Consider the following 20255-nt stretch of genomic DNA (forward strand, 5'->3'; position numbering starts at 1 on the left):
CTCCCCGCACCAAGACAGTGGTGCGCTTCGTCAGCCCGGCTCGGCCCGTTCCTGCTCCCCGCACCAAGTCAGTGGTGTGCTTCGTCAGCCCAGTCCGGCCTGTCCCTGCTCCACGCACAAGCCTACGGTGTGCGTCGTCAGCCTGGTAAGGCCCGTTCTCCTCCACGCACCAAGCCAGGGGGTGCGCGTCGTCAGTCCAGCACAACCCGTGCCTGGGTCATGTCCGGAGCCGGATCCGCCGCCTAGGCGGAGTGCCCACCCGGTCCCTCCCCTGTGGGATTTAGTTGGCGCGGTCGGAGTCCGCGCCTTTAGGGGGGGGTACTGTCACGCCCTGGCTCTGGGGACAATGTTATGTTGAGCCAGGGTGTGTAATTCTATGTTTGATTTTCTATGTTGGTCTGAGTGACTCCCAATCAGAGGCAATGAGTGTCAGCTGGGTGTCTCTGATTGGGAGCCATATTTAACTGTCTGTCTTTCACGTTGTGTTTGTGGTTTCTTGTTCGTGTTGGTGTGTGTTTAACCATAGACGTCACGTTTTTTCGTTTGTTGTTTTGATCGTGTGATCATTTAATAAATATAATATGTTCACCCGCAACGCTGCGCCTTGGTCTCTCCATGACGATCGTGACAGTTATACTTAAATCCGAACTGGTTCTCAAGCAAATTAGTAAGATTGTCTCACCCAATGTTCAAGAATGGCCTTTTTCCCTTTATTCAGATTACAACCACTCATTTTCAGTTATTTGAAAAGGAAATAATCTCCCAAATATCACTATTTCTAAAGCAAGCCATAGAAAGTTGGTTGCAATTTCAATTTAATCCTCCAGAAACGACAGAACAAATAATGCAACAAATATTGTGGTTAAATTCATATATACTAATTGACAAAAAACCTTTATATATAGATTGCAAAATAGTTGGGAAGAGATTTTTGACGTACCGATTCCATGGCATAGTGTTTATGAACTGACACGCAAAACGACACCGGATTCAAAAATTTGAATCTTTCAATTTAAATTATTATATAAAATTCTTGCTACCAATAGAATGTCATTTATATGGGGTATACAATCTTTCCAGCTCTGCAGATTTTGCTGTGAAGAGACAGAATCATTAGATCATTTGTTTTGGTTCTGTCCATTTGTAGCATGTTTTTGGACACAGGTCCAGGAATGGCTAAAGGATTGTAATACTTACCCGGAGCTAACCTTGCAGATAGCATTACTGGGTGATCTGAAAAGTCATAGTCAATCGATCAATAATATAATAATACTTTCAGCAAAAATATTTATTTTTAATTCACAATCTGTAGAAGCAACGAGAATAGAAAGGTTCAGAACTTTTGTAAAACATCACAGTACAGTTGAAATATATATGGCAAATAGAAATCCTATGTGGATGGTGTTAAGCGATAGATGGGAGGTGTTGAATGGAGTTGAAGGATGGGACTAATAACAACAAACAACAAATAATAACAAGATAACTAATAATGTAAGCATACTGTGTCCATAATAAGTATATACAGTGGGGAGAACAAGTATTTGATACACTGCCGATTTTGCAGGTTTTCCTACTTACAAAGCATGTAGAGGTCTGTAATTTTTATCATAGGTACACTTCAACTGTGAGAGACAAAATCTAAAACAAAAATCCAGAAAATCACATTGTATGATTTTTAAGTAATTAATTTGCATCTTATTGCATGACATAAGTATTTGATCACCTACCAACCAGTAAGAATTCCGGCTCTCACAGACCTGTTAGTTTTTCTTTAAGAAGCCCTCTTGTTCTCCACTCATTACCTGTATTAACTGCACCTGTTTGAACTCGTTACCTGTATAAAAGACACCTGTCCACACACTCAATCAAACAGACTCTAACCTCTCCACAATGGCCAAGACCAGAGAGCTGTGTAAGGACATCAGGGATAAAATTGTAGACCTGCACAAGGCTGGGATGGGCTACAGGACAATAGGCAAGCAGCTTGGTGAGAAGGCAACAACTGTTGGCGCAATTATTAGAAAATGGAAGAAGTTCAAGATGATGGTCAATCATCCTCGGTCTGGGGCTCCATGCAAGATCTCACCTCGTGGGGCATCAATGATCATGAGGAAGGTGAGGGATCAGCCCAGAACTACACGGCAGGACCTGGTCAATGACCTGAAGAGAGCTGGGACCACAGTCTCAAAGAAAACCATTAGTAACACACTACGCCGTCATGGATTAAAATCCTGCAGCGCACGCAAGGTCCCCCTGCTCAAGCCAGCGCATGTCCAGGCCCGTCTGAAGTTTGCCAATGACCATCTGGATGATCCAGAGGAGGAATGGGAGAAGGTCATGTGGTCTGATGAGACAAAAATAGAGCTTTTTGGTCTAAACTCCACTCGCCGTGTTTGGAGGAAGAAGAAGGATGAGTACAACCCCAAGAACACCATCCCAACCGTGAAGCATGGAGGTGGAAACATCATTCTTTGGGGATGATTTTCTGCAAAGGGGACAGGACGACTGCACCGTATTGAGGGGAGGATGGATGGGGCCATGTATCGCGAGTTCTTGGCCAACAACCTCCTTCCCTCAGTAAGAGCATTGAAGATGGGTCGTGGCTGGGTCTTCTATCATGACAACGACACGAAACACACAGCACGGGCAACTAAGGAGTGGCTCCGTAAGAAGCATCTCAAGGTCCTGGAGTGGCCTAGCCAGTCTCCAGACCTGAACCCAATAGAAAATCTTTGGAGGGAGCTGAAAGTCCGTATTGCCCAGCGACAGCCCCGAAACCTGAAGGATCTGGAGAAGGTCTGTATGGAGGAGTGGGCCAAAATCCCTGCTGCAGTGTGTGCAAACCTGGTCAAGACCTACAGGAAACGTATGATCTCTGTAATTGTAAACAAAGGTTTCTCTACCAAATATTAAGTTCTGCTTTTCTGATGTATCAAATACTTATGTCATGCAATAAAATGCAAATGAATTACTTAAAAATCATACAATGTGATTTTTACAGACCTCTACATGCTTTGTAAGTAGGAAAACCTGCAAAATCGGCAGTGTATCAAATTCTTGTTCTCCCCACTGTAGGTTGTATGTTGGGAGCTTTTGGGAAAGAGCACAGTTAGAAAGATATGGCATATAGAAGCAAACCGGATGGACATCATGAAAATGATCGGAGAGGTTGAGAGTAGAAGAAGTTCAGGAGAAAAAAACAAAATAAAATGGTGCGAGGGGCAGGAACAGGCCGGGCCGGGCTGGCGACGCGCACCCCAGGCTTGGTGCGAGGGGCAGGAACAGGCCGGGCCGGGCTGGCGACACGCACCACAGGCTTGGTGCGAGGGGCAGGAACAGGCCGGGCCGGGCTGGCGACGCGCATCACAGGCTTGGTGCGAGGGACAGGAACAGGCCGGACTGGGAACACACACCACTGGCCTTGTGCGGGGATCAGGAACGGGCCGGACCGGACTGGTAACACACCCCAATACCTCTCGCCGTGCCTCTACACTCTCCTTCCCTCTAATGACCAATGGCCCCCGTAACCTGGTGGCCTTCTCTCCTAGTCCACAATCTCGCCCTGTAGCTGCCTCCAGCAGCCCCGTCGTCCATGCCGTGTGCCCCCCCAAAAAAATGTATTGGGGTTGCCTCTCGCCTGTCCGACGACGACACTGTTGGCGCCGTACCTCCTCTCTCGCCAGGGCTTTAACTTTAGCCCATGGTCCTTTGCCCGCGAACATGTCCTCCCAGGACCACCATTGGCCCACCTGGGCCATCGCCAACCTCTCCAGCTCCTTACCCGGCGTTTGCTCCTGCACACGCTGCTTGGTCCTTGTATGGTGGGATCTTCTGTCACAATCGTTATAATGAGTGGACCAAGGCGCAGCGTGAAATGCGTACATCTTTTATTGAGTACTATAACAATAACAAAACAACAAAACGAAACGTGAAGTCCTCGGTCATAAACACAAAACTACACAGAACAAGATCCCACAAAAGACAAGTGCACAACAGGCTGCCTAAGTATGGTTCCCAATCAGAGACAACAAGACACAGCTGCCTCCGATTGGGAACCACCCCGGCCAACACAGAAACACATGATCTAGAAAAGAACACATAGAAAACAAAACATAGACACTACACATATAAACTAACACCCTGGCTCAACATATAAGAGTCCCCAGAGCCAGGGCGTGACAGTTGTGTTACAAGGTGGAATTAAAATGGATTTAATTGTTGTTGTTTTTAAACGATTTACACACTATACTCTGTAACGTCAAAGTGGAAGAAAAATTCTAACATTTGTCAAAAGAATATAAGAAAAATAAAACTCTAATATATCTTGATTACATAAGTATTCAACCCCCTGAGTCAATATATGTTAGAATCACCTTTGGCAGCGATTACAGCTATGAGTCTTTCTAGGTAAGTCTCTAAGAGCTTTTCACACCTGGATTGTACAATATTTGAACATTATTCTTTTAAAAATTATTTATGCTCAGTCAAGTTGGTTGTTGATCATTGCTACACAACCATTTTCAAGTCTTCCCTTAGATTTTCAAGCTGATTTAAGTCAAAACTGTAATTAGGCCACTCAGGAACATTCAATGTTGTCTTAGTAAGCAACTCCAATGTATATTTGGCCTTGTGTTTTAGGCTATTGTCCTGCTGAAAGGTGAATTTGTCTCCCAGTGTCACGGGCGCCAATGAAGTACGACCAAAGCGCAGCGTTGGGAGTGAACATGATGATTTTAATGTAGAAACACACGACAAAACACGATCCGTGACGTCCTCAGTTACACCGACTGAACATAGAACAAAAACCCACAACCCCAAAGTGAACAATGACAGTTTAAATATGGCTCCCAATCAGAGATAACGAGCCGACAGCTGACACTCGTTACCACTGATTGGGAGTCACTCAACCAAACACAGAAACAACCAATAACCACCCAACCAACCCAAACACAACAATACTTAACACACTCTGGCTAAAATACCAAGTCCCGGAACCAGAGCGTGACAGTACCCCCTAAAGGCGCGGACTGCGACCGCGCCTCAAAACCCCAAATAGGGGGAGGGCTGGGTGGGTGTTGCTCCTCGGAGGCGGCTCCGGCTCGGGCTTGACCACCACCCTACATAACTCCCCCGTAATGGCCCCGGTCCAATCCAACCCAGCTGGCTGGATCCACACTGATGACGCGCACCCCCTAACTTGGCGCGTGAGACAGGGATGGACCGGACCTGGCCGACGATACGCACCCTCGGCTTGGTACGTGGGCCGAACGGACCTCCTCAGGTTGACGACTCGCTTCCCTGGCTTGGTGCGAGTAGCAGGAATAGTCCGAGTTGGGCCGACGACGCACACCGTAGTCTTGGTGCGTAGAGCAGAGACAGGCCGGGCTGGGCTGGCGACGCACCCCGCGAGGCCTGGCGCGGGGCGCAGGAACAGGCCGGGCTGGGCTGGCGAAACGCACCACAGACTCGGTGCGGGGCGCAGGAACAGGCCGAGCTGGGCTGGCGACGCACCCCGTAGGCTTGGTGCGTTGAGCAGGGACAGGCCGGGCTGGGATGGCGAAACGCACCGTAGGTTCAATGCGAGGAACAGGAACAGACAGAACCGCACTGGGGACACACACCCCTGGCCCTACACGGGGGATCAGGAACGGGCCGGACCGGACTGGAAACACCCCCAGTACCTCTCGCCGTGCCTCCACACTTTCCATCCCCTTCGTAACCAGTGGCCCCCTTAAACTGGCGGCCATATCTGCCAACCTCTTGCACTCCTCCGGGCCGTACACCTTCTGCCCCGACGTCGTGAGCCCCCCTAAAAAATTTCTGGGGGTCTCTCCTCTCGGTGGACCAGGCCTCCATAGTCCTCTCCCAACCTTCGCTCTTCTGGCTCCACCACTCGTTATCCAACTGCTGCTTGGTCTCGTTGTGGTGGGTTTTTCTGTCACGGGCGCCAATGAAGTACGACCAAAGCGCAGCGTTGGGAGTGAACATGATGATTTTAATGTAGAAACACACGACAAAACACGATCCGTGACGTCCTCAGTTACACCGACTGAACATAGAACAAAAACCCACAACCCCAAAGTGAACAATGACAGTTTAAATATGGCTCCCAATCAGAGATAACGAGCCGACAGCTGACACTCGTTACCACTGATTGGGAGTCACTCAACCAAACACAGAAACAACCAATAACCACCCAACCAACCCAAACACAACAATACTTAACACACTCTGGCTAAAATACCAAGTCCCGGAACCAGAGCGTGACACCCAGTGTCTGTTGGAAAGCAGACTGAACCAGGCTTTCCTTTAGGATTTTACCTGTGCTTAGATCTATTCCGTTTCTTTTTAACCTAAAAAACTCCCTAGTCCTTGCTGATGACAAGCATACCCACAACATGATGCAGCCACCACCAAAATATAAAGAGTGGTACTCAGTGATGTGTGGTGTTGGATTTGCCCCAAACATAACGCTTTGCATCCAGGACATGAAGTTCCTTTTTTTACCACATTTTCTGCAGTTTTACTTTAGTGCCTTATTGCAAACAGGATGCATGTTTTGGAATATTTTTATTCTGTACAACCTTCTGTCTTTTCACTCTGTCATTTAGGTTAGTATTGTGGAGTAACAATGTTGTTGATTCATACTCACTTTTCTCCTATCATACTCATTGGCCTCCTGGTGAAATCCCTGAGCGGTTTCCTTCCTCTCTGGCAACTGAGTTAGGAAGGACACCTGTATCTTTGTAGTGACTGGGTTCATTGATACACCATTCAAAGTGTAATTAATAACTTCACCATGCTCAAAGGGATATTCAATGTCTACTTTTTTTTACCCATCTACCAATAGGTGCCCTTCTTTGTGAGGCATTGGAAAACCTCCCTGGTCTTTGTGGTTGAATCTGTTTGAAATTCACTGCTCGACTGAGGGACCTTACAGATAACTGTTTATGTGGGGTACAGAGATGAGATAGCCATTAAAAAAGCTTTTTAAACACTATTATTGCACACAGAGTGAATCCATGCAACTTATTATGTGACTTGTTAGGCAACTTTTTACTCCTGAACTTATTTAGGGGTTGAATACTTATTGACTCAAGACATTTCAGCTTTTCATTTTTAATTAAGGTGTACATTTTCGAAAAACATAATTCCACTTTGACAGTATGGGGTATTGTGTGTAGGCCAGTGACACAACATCTCAATTTAATCAGTTTGTCACGCCCTGACCGATAGAACTCTAGTTAGTTTGGTCAGGGTGTGAATATCATGTGAGTTTAGATTCTATGTTTGTATTTCTATGTTTGGCCGGGTGTGGTTCCCAATCAGAGGCAGCTGTCGCTCGTTGTCTCTGATTGGGGATCATACTTAGGCAGCCAGTTTTCCTGCCTGTGTGGTGGGATCTTGTTGTGTTCCTGTTTAGGCTTGTGTGTTAGCCCTTTGGACCGTCACGGTTAAGTTTGTTATTTTGGTTACTGTGTCGTGTGTTTATTAGTTTAATAAACATGTACGCCTTTCACGCTGCACCTTGGTCCGACCCGTCTCTTAACGTACGTGACACAGTTTAAATTCAGGCTGTAACACAACAACATTTTGAAAAGTCAAGGGATGTGAATACTTACTGAAGGAAATGTATATAAAACACAGGAAAATCACATTTGTGACTGCACTGAGCCTGTAAAGTCCCCAAAGTGTCCTTTCAAAACTCTCCTCTGAACAATCAAGTCCCAATACAGTTTCCAACTCCTTGCCTGCCCTTCAAAGTGAAGAATGGCTGGGTTTCTGTGGTACAAGGAAATGGCCATATATCACTTCCCAGGGTCCTGTTGTTTTGTTTATCATCTCGTTGGGGTGCCAGACATAACAATGTAGAATGATGAAAGACTTTGGTGCAGGCGTGCTTCTCCCAGTCTCTTGACGTTTGAACTTTGAACTTTTGGGTCCTGTTTTCCTGTTTTATTTATCATCTTGTTGGGGTGCCAGACATAACAATGTAGAAAGTTAATAGACTTTTGTGCAGGCCTGTTTCTCCCAGTCCCTCTGATGTTTGAACTTTTGACCTTTCGAAGGGTTCATCTTCACGGGGGAGATCACTCATCGCATGCTGACGGCCACACAGTACATCGCCCCCCTCATGGCCAACTTTGACCCCAGTTTTTCAAAAAACTCAACAGTGCGGTACATGGACAATGGTGAGTGTGTTGGTATGTGCGTATGTCTATATTTGTGTGTGTGTGCTTGTGTGTGCTTGTGGGTGTGGGAGCGGCAGTGTATGTGTGGGGTTAAGAAAAGAAAAGCAGTACATTTTAGTTGCTCCAGTGTAAACATTTATTTAAACAGCTAGATTGTCTTCATCATCGTTTCATCTGATGTATTTGTGTGGGTGTCTTTTGGGAGCCCTTAAGTGACCTTTAATGTTGATCCTTGCTCTCTGCTAGGTGAGGTGTTTGTGGTGCAATGGGACAAGGTGCGGCTTCAGGGGCGCGAGGCAGAGGGAACCTTCACCTTCCAGGCTGTTCTCCATAACAATGGAACAATCGTGTTCAACTACAGAGATGTGAGTTTTCCAATACAATATACTATAATATAGTGTCATATTTTTGATCTTATGTCATACAATTTTTTTAAACTGTTAAATGGATGACCTACGTCATATTTCAGATTTTGACGAATCAAATGATTAGCTTCGCCATTACATTATTTGGGGTTCGGTTCAATCGCAGTGAATAATAATTTGTGGATCGCGAACAGTAAAAGTGTCTTCCCTGAAATGAGTCCTTTTGCATCCCTTTGATATTTTAAGTAGAAATTGTAACCACATGGACAATTCGATAAATACAACTTTTTTTATGTGAATAAACTTCCAAAAGTACCAAAATTCAGCATTTTAACATGTCCCTCTGTGTACTCTCTATGACTTCTTAAAATATTTTTATTTTTTCTCCAGGTTTTCACAATCATTGTAAAGCCTTAGTTATTTTGTTGCTTTGACAAAGTCATTTCTAAAGATTCTTATTTATTTCATGTTATTAGTGATTCGTTTTAAGGGAGAAAAAAAACCTGTCTCTCATTTTAAGGTCAACCCTGTTACGTGAACTGAACTCTCGGTTTAATATGGTGAAACTTTTTTCAAAAGAAACATTGAACATCTAATAGTTAAATCATAGTGTAAAAGCAGGTGAGCTGGTTCCAGTCTTGTTGGCAATTTTCTGGTGTTTTGTTGGGGAAAACTGAGTGGGTCAAGCATAACACGTAAACCCTGCTACCCAAGCTAGAAATGTTTCAAACAATTGTTGTCACGAACAGAAGAGGACCCAAGAGCGCAAGTTCAAATTCAGAGTTCTTTATTCAAGGTTACAGGCGGGAAGAGGAGTCCCAGGGGTGTCAGGGGTCTTTCAGGGTCCTCCTGTGGGTACCTGTGCTCCGGGGGTCACCAAATGTCCGGGGGTGTCCAGTCCAAGTGCTTAGTGTGTGTGTTCCCCAGTGATGGAGCGGCGTATCGGGCTGAGGGTGGTGGAAACGTCTGGGCACGCTCATCTGGTGGTCGGAGACCTGGGGGAACACACACACACAACAGCAATATGAATGGCAGGCAGAAGTACAGATCAGGGCTGGGCAAATATCGTGGTGAGAGACAGAAGGCAGAAACGAGTTACCGGAGGGGCTGAAGATCGGAGAGTAGTCGAGGTCCAGAAGGCAGGTTGGGATAGACGGGGCAGTAGAACAAGGAGGCAGTCAAGAAAGGATCGGTATCACAAACAGGGAGTCAGAGCGCAGACAGGCAGGTTACTGGTCCGGGTTTGAAGACGATCTGACAGCGCTTGGCTGAAAAACAGGGCTTGATATACTGGGAGAGGTAGTGGGGAAATGCAGTTCAGCTGGCAGAGTAATTAGAACAGAGTGAGGCAAGGTGAGGATGGTGAGTGGGAAATGCAGTGCAGCTGGCCAGGTAACAAGAGCAGAGCAGGGCAGGTGGAGCTAGTTAGGCTGAGTAGAGAGAGGGAGGTGAGCAGAGTGGAAGATAATTGAATGCAATTAATGTTGCTACCAGGGAGAGAGAGTGCTCATGACAGGACCCCCCTCCAAGGGACGGCCCCAGAAGTCCCAAGAACAACATCATGCCGGGAGGGTGGAGGGGAGCAGGCGGCGGGTCAGAACTCCTCCGAGCGGTCCGAGTGAATCTCCTCATCCTCAGAAGGAGCTGGAGGGTCACGGTCGGGAGACAGGACAGGCACTGAGACAGGAGCAGGGCGGGCCGGACGGCTAGGAACCCCTCTTGGACGGCCCCTACGGATTGCAGGCTGATCAGGATGTAGTCGGTGGAAGTCAGTGATAAGGGGTCCGGTCCACTATCCTCCTGGCCGGGATCCAGGTCCTCTCCTCTGGACCATATCCCTCCCAATCAACGAGGTACTGGAGACCCCTACCCCTTCGCCTAGAGCGGAGCAGCCGCCGGACGGTGAAGACAGGACCGCCATCTACGAGGCGCGGAGGAGGTGGCGCCGGAGCTGCAGGGACCAGGGGACTTTCATGGACCGGCTTGACCTTGGAGACGTGGAAGGTGGGGTGGACCCGCATGGAAGCGGGCAACTGAAGTCGGACCGCCGTTGGACTGATGACTTTCTGCACAGGAAAAGGACCAATGAAGCGAGGGGCCAGCTTTCGTGATACAACCCGCAGCGGCAGATCCGGGCAGACAGCCAGACCTTCTGACCAACCCGGTAAGTAGGTGCTGGGGTCCTCCGTCGGTTGGCACCGACGGCGTAGCTGGTTCCAGACTTCCAGGAGCACAGTGCGAGCCTGGGCCCAGAGTGCGGCGGCAGCGGCGGGCATACGCAAGAGCAGACGGACAGGTGGCATCCGCCTCCTGGCTGGCAAACAGTGGAGGTTGATACCCGTAGACACACTGAAAGGGGGAGAGCCCGGTGGAGGAACTGGTGAGTGAATTATGGGCATATTCCACCCAGAGCAGGTGTTGAGCCCAGGCCCGGGGATTTTGGGAAGCCACACACCTCAGTGCCTTCTCCAGCTCCTGGTTCATGCGTTCAGTCTGGCCGTTTGACTGCGGGTGGAATCCAGACGATAGGCTGGCGGTGGCCCCAAGGAGATGACAGAACTCCTTCCAAAAGGTTGCTGAGAATTGCGGGCCCCGGTCTGACACTATATCCTGGGGTAGGCCATGGATACGAAACACATGTTCCAGGACCACCTGGGAGGTCTCTTTAGCAGAGGGTAGTTTGGGAAGGGGCACGAAGTGGGTCATCTTACTAAAGCGGTCAACAATGGTAAGGATGACTGTGTGTCCGTCAGAGGGCGGCAGGCCCGTAACAAAGTCCAGTGAAACGTGGGACCAGGGCCTCTTGGGTATGAGTAGGGGTTGCAGCAACCCAGCAGGAGGCTGGTTGGGAGTCTTGTTTCGGTTACAAGTGGGACAAGCTCGGATGAATTCTCGGACATCCCGTCTCATCCCCGCCACCAGAACCGCTGGCGGACCAGATGAAGGGTGCGAGTGATGCCGGGATGACAGGCCAGACGGGATTCGTGCCCCCACTGAATCACAGGTGACCTGAGATTTGCTGGAACAAACAGACGGTTGGGGGCGCTGGTGCTTGGACCTGGCTGGTCCCGAAGAGCCTCCATGACCTGCTTCTCGATCTCCCAGGTGAGGGCCGCTACGACCAAGTGGCTGGGAAGAATGGGAGCTGTCATGGCGGTGGTCTCGTCCTTCTGAAACATCCGGGAAAGAGCATCAGGTTTGATGTTGCGAGATCCCGGGCGGTAGGAGAGCGTGAAATTGAAGCGCGTAAAGAACAGAGACCACCGCTGTTGACGGGAGTTCAGCCTCCTGGCTGTTTGGATATACTCCAGGTTCTTGTGGTCTGTCCACACTACGAATGGTTCCTTTGACCCCTCTAACCAGTGCCGCCATTCTTCAAGGGCGAGCTTGACAGCCAACAGCTCGCGGTTCCCAATGTCGTAGTTGCATTCGGCAGGGGTTGGCCGACGGGAGTAGAAGGCACAGGGGTGCATCTTGCCATCCTCAGCTGCTCTTTGAGAAAGCACTGCACCCACTCCCACGTCCGAAGCATCTACCTCCACCACAAACTGCCTTGCTGCATCTGGCATCTGGAGGATGGGAGCAGAAGTGAAACATGTCTTGAGGATATTGAAGGCCTTATCAGCAGCTGATGTCCATTGGTACGGTTGTTTAGTGCTGGTTAGCGCCGTGAGGGGTGCAGCCACTGTGCTATAGTTTCTGATGAATCTCCTATAAAAGTTGGCAAAGCCCAGGAACTGTTGCAACTTCTTCCGAGACTCAGGAACTGGCCAGGAAGTGACAGCCGACACCTTCGTGAGATCCATCTGAATGCTGCCCTCGGTCACCACATACCCCAGGAATGAAACGGTCTTGGCATGGAACTCGCACTTCTCTGCCTTCACGAAAAGAGAGTTCTCCAGCAGGCGGCGCAGGACCAACCGGACGTGGTGCGTGTGTTCTGACAGAGTCTTTGAGAATATTAAAATATCGTCAAGGTACACAAATACGAACGTATTTAGCATGTCCCTGAGGATATCATTCACTAGGGCTTGAAAAACTGCTGGGGCATTGGTGAGGCCGAAGGGCATGACGAGATATTCATAGTGGCCGGTTGGTGTGTTGAACGCTGTCTTCCATTCGTCTCCCTCCCTCATCCGCACCAGATGGTAGGCATTGCGAAGGTCCAGCTTAGTGAATACAGTGGCTCCCTGCAGCAGTTCGAAGGCAGACGAAAGTAAGGGCAGTGGGTAGCGATTCTTAACCGTGATGTCGTTCAGACCCCGGTAATCTATGCATGGACGAAGAGAACCGTCCTTCTTGCCGACAAAGAAGAATCCCGCTCCTGCGGGGGAAGACGACGGTCTAATTATCCCGGAGGCAAGAGAGTCATTAATGTAGTCCTCCATGGCCTTTCTTTCCGGGGCTGACAGTGAATACAGACGACCCTTGGGAGGTGCTGTGCCAGGCAGGGAGATCAATCGCGCAGTCATAGGGTCTGTGTGGGGGTAGAGATGTCGCCTTGGATTTGTTGAACACCTCTTTCAGGCTGTGGTAACAGGCCGGAACATTGGATATGTCGGAGGTAGCGCTAGATCCCTCCCGGTGAACGGGCAGGGTGGCCCCCTTAAACAGGTCTGGTGACAACTCCTTCCCCACTCACGGACTGTTCCTGTCTCCCAGTCGATGTGGGGGTTGTGCTGACGGAGCCACGGGTATCCAAGAATGAGTGGTTGGCCAGGTGAGTGTAGGAGGTGAAACTGGATGGACTCCTGGTGGTTTCCTGACAGCAGGATTGTCACAGGGGCGGAGATATGAGTGACAGTGCCAAGATGATGCCCATCCAGGGCTCGTGCAGGAATGGGTTGTGTCAGTTGATGATGGTTCACGCCCAGTTGCTGTGCAAGCTCAGGGTCCATGATGTTTGCTTCGGCTCCGGAATCCACAAGGGCGGCCAATGTATGAGTCTTGTCAGAAAGCTGAAGGCGGAGATGAAGCAGGGTCTTTCGGATGGAGGGAGACTGAAGGCTTGTTGAGCTCACCCGGATCTCCCCTACACCTGGTGAGCTGCGGCTTTTGCCGGACAAGTAGCGACACGGTGATTCTCGCCACCACAGTAGAGGCAAAGGTTGGAGCTTAGACGGCGCCGCCGCTCCTCGGGAGTCAGAGAGGCACGGCCAATCTCCATGGGCTCAGGCTGATTGAGTTGGCTATGGGACTTGACAGGCAGGGGCTGGACAGAAGCGGTATCGACCCGAGTACGGATGGCAGGTTGACTGAGACGGCCCTTCTCCCTCCTCCGGGTCTGTATACGGCGGTCAATGCGAACGGCAAGGTCAATGGCGGCATCAAGCGTTGAGGGCGGGTCATGGGAAACAAGCTCGTCCTTGATATAGTCCGCCAGGCTATGGAGGAAGGCTTGCACCAGTGCCTCTGGGTTAAACGAGCTTTGACTGGCCAGGGTACGAAAGTCAATGGAGAAGTCTGCCACTGTCCGATTGCCCTGACGGATGGTGAGCAGAGCTTGTGACGCTTCGGCTGTTGGCGAGCCTAGGTCAAAGACCTTTAACATCTCCTCCTCAAAGGCACTGAAGGAGGCACAGGCTGGGGTTTGCCGGTCGAATTCCGCCGTTCCCCACAACCGAGCTCGACCGGTGAGATGTGTGATGACATACCCCACCTTGGCTCCCTCTGTTGAGAAAGTCCTGGGCTGTAGTGCAAACTGGATTCGGCAGCTGCTCAAGAATGGTCTTACTTGCTTCTGGTTGCCATCAAAACGTTCCGGGTTCCCAATCCTTGGTTCAGGAGCGTGGGGATCTGGTGGCAGCACTGCCGGGCCTGCAGCATTGGGACCTCCAGCGGAGGGATGAAGGAGTATCGGTGGTACAGGAACAAAAGGACCAGGGGGTGCAGGTGGAGTAGCCGGGCTTGAGAGTAGTTGCAGGGCTTGGGCTAGCTGTTGTTGCTGCAGTTGGAACTGTTGTTGCTGCTGGTTGAATAGCTGGAGAAGGGAAGCGATGTCGCCAGCCATCCGATTTATGTCTCCCTCAGAGCGTTCCAGTCGCTGTAGGGCAGTCCTCTCTGGCTCTTCCTCCATCGTGGTCAGGGAGTGCGCTGGGTCCATGATGGTCAGATCGTTCTGTCACGAACAGAAGAGGACCCAAGAGCGCAAGTTCAAATTCAGAGTTCTTTATTCAAGGTTACAGGCGGGAAGAGGAGTCCCAGGGGTGTCAGGGGTCTTTCAGGGTCCTCCTGTGGGTACCTGTGCTCCGGGGGTCACCAAATGTCCGGGGGTGTCCAGTCCAAGTGCTTAGTGTGTGTGTTCCCCAGTGATGGAGCGGCGTATCGGGCTGAGGGTGGTGAAACGTCTGGGCACGCTCATCTGGTGGTCGGAGACCTGGGGGAACACACACACACAACAGCAATATGAATGGCAGGCAGAAGTACAGATCAGGGCTGGGCAAATATCGTGGTGAGAGACAGAAGGCAGAAACGAGTTACCGGAGGGGCTGAAGATCGGAGAGTAGTCGAGGTCCAGAAGGCAGGTTGGGATAGACGGGGCAGTAGAACAAGGAGGCAGTCAAGAAAGGATCGGTATCACAAACAGGAGTCAGAGCGCAGACAGGCAGGTTACTGGTCCGGGTTTGAAGACGATCTGACAGCGCTTGGCTGAAAAACAGGGCTTGATATACTGGGAGAGGTAGTGGGGAAATGCAGTTCAGCTGGCAGAGTAATTAGAACAGAGTGAGGCAAGGTGAGGATGGTGAGTGGGAAATGCAGTGCAGCTGGCCAGGTAACAAGAGCAGAGCAGGGCAGGTGGAGCTAGTTAGGCTGAGTAGAGAGAGGGAGGTGAGCAGAGTGGAAGATAATTGAATGCAATTAATGTTGCTACCAGGGAGAGAGAGTGCTCATGACAATTGTCCCTCCCTGTTGCACACAAGTTTCCATTTCCCCTTCAACGCTCTTAGTTGTTGTGGAAATTGACCCACTATGCTGTTTACTTTGTGCATCTACGTCAGGGCTATTCAACTGGAGGGCATGCGGGACAGATCCGGCCTGTTTATCAATTTAGAAGGGTCCTTTGACAATAAATCCCAGCAAAAATCTGATATTTGGTGCCAAAATGAGCTCAATAGGAGAATCTGTTTTCCTGTACTTCCACCCATTAAGTGCTGTCAATCAATATCACCCAACTTCCCAGTTACAGTTCAGCGCTGCTAACATCAGCCAATCGCAGCTGTAAACATCTGGCGGTGCCACTGCACCAGTCTGCCGCCTCAGCCAAGCTATTTTACAAGCTAGCTAGCTAATTTTACAAATGTTTAGCACAGAGTGAATGTAAACTTGCAAAATGTCGCTCTCAACTCTCAAGAAGTGGAAGATGAAAATCGGCAAATCAAAAGGGAGTGTACTGAGAAGTACATGTTCGTAGAAATTGCAGGAGGGATGCCTATGTGCCTGCTTTGCAACAAGGTCATTTCTGTTGTAAAAGTCTACTATCTGAGAAGATACTTCAAAACTAAACACTTACAATTCGACACTAACCTTCCAGTTGGTTCAGATGTACAGCTCCTACAAGCAGAAAAAACTGCCTCCTACGAGCAGAGCTGGGTCACTATGGTGCGATCTTGCTCTGCACAGGAGAAGGCTATGGCAACCTCTCTCCATGTGGCTTGGATACTTGGAAAAAAGAAAAGGCCTTTTATGGATGCAGTTTGTTAGGGACCCGTTCTCTACTGATGCAGGGGGAGACTTCTCCGCAAAAGCTAAACAGGTGCTGACGTCACTCGATGAAGGTCCCCTCCAGCCGGTGCACGTAGACATGCAAGCATCAGCTGATCTGAGGCAGGCGCTTCTGTCTGTGGGCTGTGTGAAGTTTTGGACTGAGCATATTATTGCTGACCAATTCCCAAACATAAGAGCATTGGCGTTTTTTCTTTTAACAATGTGTTGATCAACATACACATGTGAATCCAGTTCCTCTCACATGAATGCCATTAGGGCTGACCCCATTTAGTCGACTGGTCGATTATTTGGTCGATAGGCTGTTGGTCGACCAAGATTTCTTTAGTCGAGCAGTAACATAAATATATAAATAATTATGTGTACAAGACACCTGTCTGTTCACGCCTGTCTGAGTGGACTGATCCATTGTGGAGGCCGTGGGGATGGCACAGTGCATCAGTCTAAGACGTGCTACTGAAGTTGTATATGGTTATATTATGTAACAACAATGGTGCAACACAAATAAAACATATATCATTTTATAACAAATGTGTGATTCTGAAACACATCAGTGCACTGTTGAATTGGCGCCTTTTCCTAGACCATGTTGCTATGTGCATAATAGCAAAGTTAGCCAGCATATTGCTGTTGAGAATGATGCGGCGGCGGCAGCAGCGGCGTTAGGAGACGAGAAAACAGCCCTTGCCTTAAGTGTCTAAGAAAAGTGAGGAGAGAGGAAACCTCAACTTAATTAGGTCTATAATCAATAGCCTAACTGTTAAACGTGAGAATGCTATTCATTGAATACAGCTCAGCGTTCAACACCATAGTGCCCTCAAAGCTCATCACTAAGCTAAGGATCCTGGGACTAAACACCTCCCTCTGCAACTGGATCCTGGACTTCCTGATGGGCCGCCCCCAGGTGGTAAGGGTAGGTAACAACACATCTGCCACGCTGATCCTCAACACGGGGGCCCCTCAGGGGTGCGTGCTCAGTCCCCTCCTGTACTCACTGTTCACCCATGATTGCATGGCCAGGCACGACTCCAACACCATTATTAAGTTTGCCGACGACACAACAGTGGTAGGCCTGATCACCGACAACGATGAGACAGCCTATAGGGAGGAGGTCAGAGACCTGTCCGTGTGGTGCCAGGATAACAACCTCTCCCTCAACGTGATCAAGACAAAGGAGATGATTGTGGACTACAGGGGGGAAAAAAGGACTGAGCACGCCCCCATTCTCATCGACGGGGTTGTAGTGGAACAGGTTGAGAGCTTCAAGTTCCTTGGTGTCCACATCACCAACGAACTATCATGGTCCAAACACACCAAGACAGTCGTGAAGAGGGCACGACAAAGCCTATTCCCCCTCAGGAGATTGAAAAGATTTGGCATGGGTCCTCAGATCCTCAAAAAGTTATACAGCTGCACCATCGAGAGCATCCTGACTGGTTGCGTCACCGCCTGGTTTGGCAACTGCTCGGCCTCCGACCGCAAGGCACTACAGAGGGTAGTGCGTACGGCCTAGTACATCACTGGGACCAAGCTTCCTGCCATCCAGGACCTCTATACCAGGCGGTGTCAGAGGAAGGCCCTCAAAATTGTCAAAGACTCCAGCCACCCTAGTCATAGACTGTTCTCTCTGCTACCGCACGGCAAGCGGTACCGGAGTGCCAAGTCTAGCTCCAAAAGGCTTCTCAACAGATTCTACCCCCAAGCCATAAGACTCCTGAACAGCTAATCATGGCCCATCCCCCTCTTTTACGCTGCTGCTACTCTGTTTATTAGTTATGCATAGTCACTTTAACTCTACCCACATGTACATATTACCTCAATTACCTCAACTAGCCAGTGCCCCCGCACATTGACTCTGCACCGATACCCCCCTGTATATAGCCTCGCTTCTGTTATTTTATTTGACTGCTACTCTTTAGGTATTTGCTTTTATTTTTTTTACTTAACATGTTTTTTTGATTTTTTTAAAGAAAAAATGCATTATTGGTTAAGGGCTTGTAAGTAAGCATTCCACTGTAAAGTCTACACCTGTTGTATTCGGCGCATGTGGCAAATAAAATGTGATTTGATTTGATTTGAAATGTGCCTGGCTTTATAAATAAAAAAACATGCAAAGCTGTCATTAAGGCATTAATCTCAAATACAAAATATATTTTAATTTGTTTAACACCTTTTTGGTTACTACATGATTCCATATGTGTTATTTCATAGTTGTGATGTCTTCACTATTATTCTACAATGAAAAAATAGTAAAAATAAAGAAAAACCTTGAATGAGTAGGTGTGTCCAAACTTTTGACTGGTACTGTAGATCTACAGAAATAAGACAGATCCTGCTTCTGTTGCCTGTTTGAGTGTTTGTTTAATAGCCCACTGATTCCGTGAGCACCAAGCCTCATGCAACACAACATATAAACAATTTCACAAATTTGGCTGTTTTTAATCTTTGCTATGCTGTAATAAAGGCTTTACACTTTTATTTTTTATTTTTAGGCCAGCCTCTCTGGTATTATTTATAATTGATTTAGTGTTGTTTACACGGTTCCAAATCGTCCGAAAAATTATATTAATAATAATAATAATAATAACCCTCCTTTTTCCTTGATCTCCTTGTATTGTTATTATTACTATTATTATGATCATCATTATAATGTCATTATCATTAGTAGGTTTAGTATAACAGCCTTGTAAAACCACCATCGAGCTTTAGGCCCAAGAGCGCATCATGTTTAGTCTTAATAATGTAGCTTACTAAGGCCTATATTTCATTACTTATATAGGCTACTGTTTCAATCAATAATTAATTTATTCATGTCATCGCACAGCAAATGAGTCATTCATGATTCAAGCATTTTAGTTTTAAAATAAAATAACAAAGCGACCATTGAATAATTAGCGTAAACAATAAATAGGCCTAAACCGTTCCATTTCGGAAATTACATTCACAAATGAATGCGACTGTTCTTAGTCTTTGCTGTAATAAAGGCTTTACAAAAAAACATTACACAGACTTTCTGGTACGCTTGTAATTTATTTAGTGTTGTTTTACATTGTTCCAAACAGTCAGAAAAATTATATTGTAGTCTAACAGCACCTGTTTGGCACACATAATATGCACGAAGCGCTTACTCCTTACCTTCTTTTTCTTGATCTCCAGTATTTTCCACAACTAGTCAAATTTATTCCACACATCTGACATCCCCTTTACCTCATGAGTAAACATTTCCCCGTTTCAAGTACAGTGGGGAAAAAAAGTATTTAGTCAGCCACCAATTGTGCAAGTTCTCCCACTTAAAAAGATGAGAGAGGCCTGTAATTTTCATCATAGGTACACGTCAACTATGACAGACAAAATGAGGAAAAAAAATCCAGAAAATCACATTGTAGGATTTTTTATGAATTTATTTGCAAATTATGGTGGAAAATAAGTATTTGGTCAATAACAAAAGTTTCTCAATACTTTGTTATATACCCTTTGTTGGCAATGACACAGGTCAAACGTTTTCTGTAAGTCTTCACAAGGTTTTCACACACTGTTGCTGGTATTTTGGCCCATTCCTCCATGCAGATCTCCTCTAGAGCAGTGATGTTTTGGGGCTGTCGCTGGGCAACACGGACTTTCAACTCCCTCCAAAGATTTTCTATGGGGTTGTGATCTGGAGACTGGCTAGGCCACTCCAGGACCTTGAAATGCTTCTTACGAAGCCACTCCTTCGTTGCCCGGGCGGTGTGTTTGGGATCATTGTCATGCTGAAAGACCCAGCCACGTTTCATCTTCAATGCCCTTGCTGATGGAAGGAGGTTTTCACTCAAAATCTCACGATACACGGCCCCATTCATTCTTTCCTTTACACGGATCAGTCGTCCTGGTCCCTTTGCAGAAAAACAGCCCCAAAGCATGATGTTTCCGCCCCCATTCTTCACAGTAGGTATGGTGTTCTTTGGATGCAACTCAGCATTCTTTGTCCTCCAAACAC

General features: G+C 47.9%; 1 protein-coding gene across 2 annotated transcripts in view; it reads left to right on the forward strand.

Moving 5' to 3' along the window:
- Positions 1 to 20255, forward strand: part of plxdc1 (plexin domain containing 1) — a 126986-nt gene that overhangs the window by 79689 nt on the left and 27042 nt on the right. For both annotated transcript variants that reach the window (XM_041875602.1, XM_041875616.1), the window contains exons 5-6: positions 8070 to 8192; positions 8439 to 8557. In XM_041875602.1, the coding sequence (XP_041731536.1) occupies positions 8070 to 8192; positions 8439 to 8557 (242 nt within the window). The remainder of the gene's footprint in view (positions 1 to 8069; positions 8193 to 8438; positions 8558 to 20255) is intronic.

Source organism: Coregonus clupeaformis, chromosome 1 (assembly GCF_020615455.1).
Source record: "Coregonus clupeaformis isolate EN_2021a chromosome 1, ASM2061545v1, whole genome shotgun sequence".
Classification (NCBI taxonomy): Eukaryota; Metazoa; Chordata; class Actinopteri; order Salmoniformes; family Salmonidae; genus Coregonus; species Coregonus clupeaformis.